The sequence below is a fragment of the Stegastes partitus genome, unplaced genomic scaffold, assembly GCF_000690725.1.
Source record: "Stegastes partitus isolate 25-593 unplaced genomic scaffold, Stegastes_partitus-1.0.2 Scaffold483, whole genome shotgun sequence".
NCBI lineage: Eukaryota > Metazoa > Chordata > Actinopteri > Pomacentridae > Stegastes > Stegastes partitus.
Genome location: NW_007578214.1, coordinates 357,361 through 364,989, shown reverse-complemented (window position 1 = coordinate 364,989; position 7,629 = coordinate 357,361). Strand labels below are relative to the sequence as shown.

General features: G+C 44.3%; 1 protein-coding gene across 1 annotated transcript in view; it reads right to left on the bottom strand.

Moving 5' to 3' along the window:
- Positions 1–7,629, bottom strand: part of akap6 (A kinase (PRKA) anchor protein 6) — a 159,301-nt gene that overhangs the window by 72,362 nt on the left and 79,310 nt on the right. The window contains exons 13-14 of the mRNA XM_008287037.1: positions 7,427–7,557; positions 433–553 (exon numbers count right to left, since the gene is read on the bottom strand). Of these exons, the coding sequence (XP_008285259.1) occupies positions 433–553; positions 7,427–7,557 (252 nt within the window). The remainder of the gene's footprint in view (positions 1–432; positions 554–7,426; positions 7,558–7,629) is intronic.

Sequence of the window (7,629 nt, the reverse complement as noted above, 5' to 3'; positions counted from 1 at the left end):
AATAACTGTCATGTACCTGCAGTGTGCGTCATCAGGGGAACAGTATCAGACTGGGACTCTACTACATATGAAATGACTCAGACCAGATCCGCGACAGTAAACTTCAGGACATCGTTAGTTACAAGTCGAACATTTGGACTCCTGGTGTTTAATTCTGACACTCGCTGATATTTAACGGTCTGGAAGTCACCCTGCAGGTTACAATCAATGCTGAGGGAAACCCAGTGAGATGCTGGAGGAAGGAAGCAGCAGCATGTGATGAGTTTGGAGTGAGACCAGCTTCAGTGATCTGACCTGTCATGTCATCTCCTCACCGCTCAGTACCGGAGCTCACACAGTCAATATCTTCTACCCTCACAGCAGAACGACGCTGAAAGCAACGGAAACCTTCTGGTACCTGGAGAACTTCATACAGAACAGCTCTCGTCTTACCTTGAACAGGTGATGTCTCTGCTCCTCTGACATCATCAGCTGATGGCTGTCCGTTACCATGGCGTCCATGTCCATCAGCCAATCCCAGAGCTCCTGGTACTCGGCCTCAAACTCCTGCAGGCTGCAGAGAGATGATTGGGTTGAATTACGGCAGTAATTAAATTCTCTGTTTGCTGTTATTCGTATTGTCTTTCCTGCATGTCCCGCTCGGTTATTGTTCCGTGTATTATTGTCGTGTTGTTTGTCCTGCGGCGCTGCAGAAACATGCATCTTGTTATGTTGATAAAGCAGGAGGAGGAAAATACAAACTGAAATGAGGGAGACAGATAAAGTCTGACTGAGACACAAACAAAACACTTTGACTGTTGATTCCAACCAGAACGTATCCGTAACGTACTCCTCTGCTCTCTGTGATACACTGAGAACAGATTCACCTGCGACGTGACCTCTGACCCGTTAAACAGGTGAACCAGACCAGCAGCACATGAACAGGTCTGTCCAGAGAGCCAAAGATTAACCAGAGGCTTGAAACCAGAACAGACATCTAACCAAAGATGAACCTTTCTGTATGTTTATGATCCAGCAGGTCGGATCCTGTTTCCAGAAGACCTCAAACTGATCTATGAAGAACCAAAGTTTAAGATTGTTTCTATGACAAAGATTCATGTTTGAATGGTTCCATCAGAGAACATCCAGAGTTCTGGGAGTCACTGGAGACTCAGACAGGATGGACCTGGTCTGGGTAAGTAGAAGCAGACTTTAGTTCACGACTGGAAAAACAGCAAAGAACCACAAAGGAAACCAGTTTACAGTCGTTTGCGTCTCTGTTTAGCTCCATTAGTAACTGATTCCCTCAGAGTGGATCCTGTCTACAGGTGGTTCTGATAGGTTCTGGAGGTAAAACGGTCCAGGGTACCGATGATTGTTTCTATGACTTTATGTCATAGACATTAACCTGGTACCACTATGAGACATCCCATAATACTAATGCTACCAGCTGCTGGCAGAGGACATGACATCTGTGGACTTCAAGGACCTGGAACTCTGGAACATTCACAGTCTGAAGGTAGAGCTCTGGTCAGTAGATAAAGGTTCTGCAGATCCAGAACCAGATGTTCTGAGGAGGTCTAACAGGTTTTCAGCAGAACGTTCGTGTTAAACCTCAGAAACGTTCCAAAGCTGCCCTCAGAGTGAATCACAGTCACGTCGTGATTCTGCAGCTCGTCAGAGAGAAACTCGGTTATGTTCTGCACTTCTTATTCCTGTGTGTGTTTATTGGCGGATGTGTGTGTGTTTGTCGTGTTCGTGTCGACGGCGTGTTGTGTGTTTGCATGTGCGTGTCGCCGTGGAAACGCCGTGGGCCTGACAGAGCTGTCAAACTGTCTGCGGCGGCGGCGGCGACCGGAGGATTCCAAACAATTTGAGCGCTAATGTTGAGAAACATGTTGGCGATTCCCAGCGAGACCGAAACCCCCGAATATATAAATAATAAAGACACACACCTGAACAAAACGCTGACAGTAATGTGTGTGTTTGAGCTGCTGGCTGCATTAATATTTAATCAGATCCTGAGTGGAGGAGGAGGAGGGAGGAGGAGGGAGGAGGAGGCTCAGAGGTGAAGACGGAGAGGAGAAGATGTGGGAGGCAGTGTGATGAGAGGATGAAGGCTGCGTGGTGGAGGAGGAGGAGATGTGACCACACGACCCACATGAAACAACCAAACACACTCATGAGCTTCAGATCTGAGAGCTGTACATGAATCTGAGCATCATTTGGTACCAGAACATGTGTGTTGGTGCCAGGGTTTTAGGTGTGTTTGGTATTTCTGGTTCTGCTCAGTTCTGTTCAGCTGCTTCATCATTCAGACTCAAATCGTTCATCCTGCAGCTCGTTGTCCGTCTGAAAAATGAAACGAGTGAAATGTAACAGAACAGAGGGTTGGAGGAACAATCCATCTGTACGTCTGATAGTAAACCGGATTAACACAAAACAGATCTGAATCTGTTCAGCTTCAGTTTATTCTCTTTGTGAAACACTCATGTGGAATAAATGCTTCTGATGAAGAGAACTGGGGCTTTTAAGAGCAGCAGAGTCCAGATCCTGCAGGTGTCCAGGTGTGTTGTTGGTTCTCCTAGAACACGTTCTTTAAAGCTCACAAACACTCGGTTTCCTCAGACTGTTCATCGCTGCAGCGTCTCTTCCGTCACTTGAACCGAGCATTCATCAGCAGCATCTGATTCTCCACGTTTCATTCAGACGGTCCGACTGAACTGTGACCAGCAGTCGTGTTTTCAGGTGAACTGCAGGCGGTGTGTCTCCAGAGCTGAGAGGAGACGAGGACGGAAACTAAACACAAATATAAAAAGTTCAACATCTGCAGGACGAGGAGACGACATGAGCTCCAGAGTTGAACATCTGGAAACATGCTGGCTCTCCTCCTACATGTTCTGCAGGACTTTAACCTCAGTGAAGAAAAACCAGATCCTAACAGAAACACCTGGAGACTGCTCAGAGTTCAGAGCTCACCGGTTTCTTTGCTTTCTAGTAAATCCACATTATTCTGTCTTTACTTTCTAAACACGTCCTTATTTCCCAACCTGTGGTCGTGTTCGTCTTCTTCGTCCGTCCGTTCCTCATCAGTTACACAGATTAAAACCTTCCCACATGTCCCACCTCCTCGCTGCTCCTCAGACTCGTTCGTCCCTTCGGTTTCTTCTCTCCTCGTGTCCTCGGCTGCGAGTGATTCTCGATGAAATAGAGACTGAGCATGAAGAAGAAAGCGCGGCGCCGGCTGCTCCCTGGAGGCGGCGTTGCTCATTATGCTGCAGCGGCCCTTTACTGCCTCAGACAGATGAAGCAGATACAACAGATTGTTTTCTCTTGTCGCGTTTCCACTCGTCTCCTCCGTCTCCGTCTTGTTCTCACACTAATGTTAACTAAATGCTTTGTAAAACAGGATCTCTGGGGGGCGGAAGACGAGAAAACAGACAAATCGGAGAGGAAGCGACGACGCTGCGATCGACACCAGGACGGTTCCGCGGCGTTTGAAGTGTCAGGTTGGTTTCTGTCTCGCTGACGGAGGCGTGGGAGCAGCACAGCCTTCATGACATTTAGTCACTGGAGGAAATTCGAATTATAGGAATCTATTATTCATTTCCAGCTCGTCATAACTGCAGTCAACACTGAGAGAGTAAAATGGAGCCGGGTTCATGTGAACGTTGGAGAAACAAGCCGACTCCTGCTGAGAAGGAGGAAGAAGGCCGGAGACCTCAGCGAACCTCCATCACACACTGACAGCTTCAACAGGAGCAGTGTTCATCACGTGACTGTCCTTCTGTATCAATTTTTATTTAACCTTTATTTAACCAGGAAAGACCCACTGAGATTAAAAACCTCTTTGACAAGGGCGTCCTGGCCAAGAGGCAGGTTTACAGTGGTTCATATCAAACATGTGGGATTCTGCACATTCAGGTGGTTTATGTTCCGATTCCTGCTCAGCCTGCAGCTCTCCTCCAACACCTCCGTACCCATAAGCTGCTGTTGGAATATAGAACCACAATACAGTTTATAGAAAGTATAATGACCCCCATCGTCAGACTCAAGCATCGGACCTTTGCTGCTGCCGCCCTCTGGAGCGCCCGCCCTCAGCGCATCGGACCACCAGACTTTCTGCAGACCTTCAGATCAAACCCATCTGCTGAACTGGCGTCTCCCCCCGACCTGCCGTCACACCTCAACGTCACTGTCCTGTGAGGCGTCTCTGAGTTTATTAGAAAGCGTGACTATAGAACGAATGTATTGTTGTTGTTGTTATAATTACTATTATTATTATTATTATTATTATTATTATTATTATTATTATTTTTATTGTTACTATTAGGACGAGAAGGGAGGAAGAGGAAGGAGGAGAGGAAGAGGAATGCTGAGGAAATGGAGGAAGGAGAAGAACACAAAAAGAAAAGAGAGGGAGAAGCAGGAAAAGAAGTTAGAAAGAAAGACCAGATGTAAAGTGAAGGACGGAGAGAGAGGAAGAGGAATGAAAGGTTGAATGAGTCATAGCTTCAGCTTCACCTTTCAGTCGGTGGATTTATGAGGTGATTCAGCCTTAATACGTTCATCTACACACACGTTCATCGTGAACCGTAGAACATTGACGCTCACATTCATTCACTCATCTTCTCATTTCTCCGTTTGTCATTCATTCATCAAGTCATTCTGTCACTCACTAATTCATTCATGGATTCATGTGTTCACATGTTGGCCTTTTGCAGCTGCAGAAATGGAAATGATTGAAAAAGTGTGAATGAATGAATGAATGAATGAATGAATGAATGAATGAATGAATGAATGAATGAGTGAACGAGTGAACGAGTGAATGAGTGAGTGAATGTCTCATCTGTGTATATTTTATGTCTCTATATCATCTTATTCTGGATATTTGGAGTAAAAACACCAATAAAATCTACAAACTTTAAAAATGAATCATTTATTGATTAGTTGCTAAAAATTTTCTCCCATGAGAAAAACAGAAAAATCAAAATTGCAGATACAGAAAAACAATGAGACTTTGAGCTTCTTGTTTTTTCAGGAACGAAAAACATTAATTAAAAAAGCAGTTTCCCTGCTATTTAAATTTCATTTTGGTTCTAAATTAGAATTCAGATATTTTGTGTGCGATCAGTAAATAATTCAGTCTGACCTTCATTTTCTTTACAACTGAACCAAAACCAGAAATCTCCACTGAGCTGAACTCGCAGCAGCAACACAAAAACATGCAACATCCAATTAATACCAAACTCATCACACACACGGCTGCACCGGACGCACACACAAATGTAAATGCAGCAGCAGCAGCAGCAGCAGGATGAACGTATGAATAACCAATTAGTGTCCGACACATCGGATGTAAATGAGTGAAATATTAGTTTGGGCCTCGCAGGACGACAAACACAAGCAGCAACACAATGAGCCAGAGTTTCCTTCAAATACAACTCTGATCTGTGTGTGTCTGTGTGTGTGTGTGTGTGTGTGTGTGTGTGTGTGTGTGTGCCACATGTAAGTCACCATGGCGACACACTGACAACACCCACAAAGTCTGCACAACTCAACTCAACACAACAACACAACATAACACAACAACACAACATAACACAACAACACAATAACAACATAACACAACAACACAACAATACAGCAACAACACCACACAACAATGCAAAATAACACAACAACACAACATAACAAAACAACACAACAACACAAAAACAACACAAAACAAAAAATAACATAACACAAGATCACAACAAAACAACACAACACAACATAACACAACACAATAACACAGCAACACAACAACACAATAACAACACAACACAACAATACAGCAACAACACCACACAACAACACAACATAACACAACAACACAACATAACACAACAAAACAACACAATATAACACAAGAACACAACACAACAGCAACACAAAAACACAACATAACATCACACAAGAACACAACACAACAACACAACACAACAACACAACATAACACAACACAATAACACAACAACATAACACAACAACACAACCAACACAACACAACAACACAACATAACACAAAAACACAACAACAACACAATAACAACACCACACAACAACACAATACAACAGAACACAACAACACAACATAACAACAAAACAACACAACAATAAAATATAACACAACACAAAAACACAACATAACGTAACACAACAACACAACAAAACAACATAACACAACAAAACCACAACAACACAACACAACACAACACAACACAACAAACACAACAATACGACTCAACACAACACAACAACACGCTGCACTCACAGGGTTCATTCATTTTCTTCAGCTGTGGTTTGATTTGCATTCACAAGACTTAGTGTATGCAGTTGTAAGGGTGTGTGTGTGTGTGTGTGTGTGTGTGTGTGTGTGTGTGTGTGTGTGTGTGAGTGATAACCAGGATGAGGCTCCTCAAAGTCGGGATGAAACGCCGACAGGCAGCGAGTCCAAAGACGAGTCTGGTCACACCAGATTACTGCTGTTAACACTCACACCCTGAGTGTGCGTGATTACACTCAACTGTGTGTGTGTGTGTGTGTGTGTGTCTCTGTGTCACATGTTATTGTGTTAAGTCTCCATCTTGTTGTGCGTCTCCTGCTACCAGACAACAATAACCTGCATTATTTCATACAAAACCAACCACATCAGACCAAAGCTCCTCCAGAACCTCCTCAGAACATCTGGTTCTGGATCTGCAGAACCTTTATCTACTGACCAGAGTTCTACCATCAGACTGTGAATGTTCCAGAGTTCCAGGTCCTTGAAGTCCACAGAAGAGGGTCCAGATGGATCACTTTAATGGACTTTTTCCATCATTTCTAAGCCTCAGAACTTCATCAGTACAGCAGATAGACACATGACATTTAGGAGGAAGAACACATCTGGGTTCTGGTAGAACCTGACACCAGATCAGGTCTACATCCATCCAGGTGTCTCAGTCTGAACACTGGACCTGGTTCTGTTCATGTCCTCTGTCAGCAGCTGGTAGCATCAGTATTATGGGATGTCTCATAGTGGTACCAATTTAATGTCTATGACATAGAGTCATAGAAACAATCACTGGTACCCTGGATGTGGTTCTGGTTCTGATCATTCACCAGAGGAAACTGTACAAAGTGCATTCTGGGTAAACTTTCCAGGCTCATATCAGCATGTGTGATGGTGGTTGGTCAGAACCAGTTCTAGATGATGGCAGGACCGTTTTACCTCCAGAACCTACCAGAACCATCTACAGACAGGATTGAACATCGTGATACTTTAACACTTGAAAATTAAAATCTGGGCTTTTATTTCCTGAAAATATCTGATGAGGGTTTTAGGTTTTGTTGAGCCGGCTAACACAAACCCAGCCTGGATATGTTAGACTTTGGCTACGACTGTGGTCTTTGTTGTGTTTACCTGTTGTTCTTGGCCAGCTGGCTGCAGTGCCTCCTGCTGGTGGACAAGGGGTACTGCAGGCTGCTCAGTTTAATGGCCATCTGCTCCAGAGCGACGCGCTGAGCTTCACACTGACTGGAGATCAGTTCCACCTGCAAGAACCAGAGCAGGACATGAGCTACTGTTTACAGACGTACCAACGTAGACGCATGAACATGAAGTTG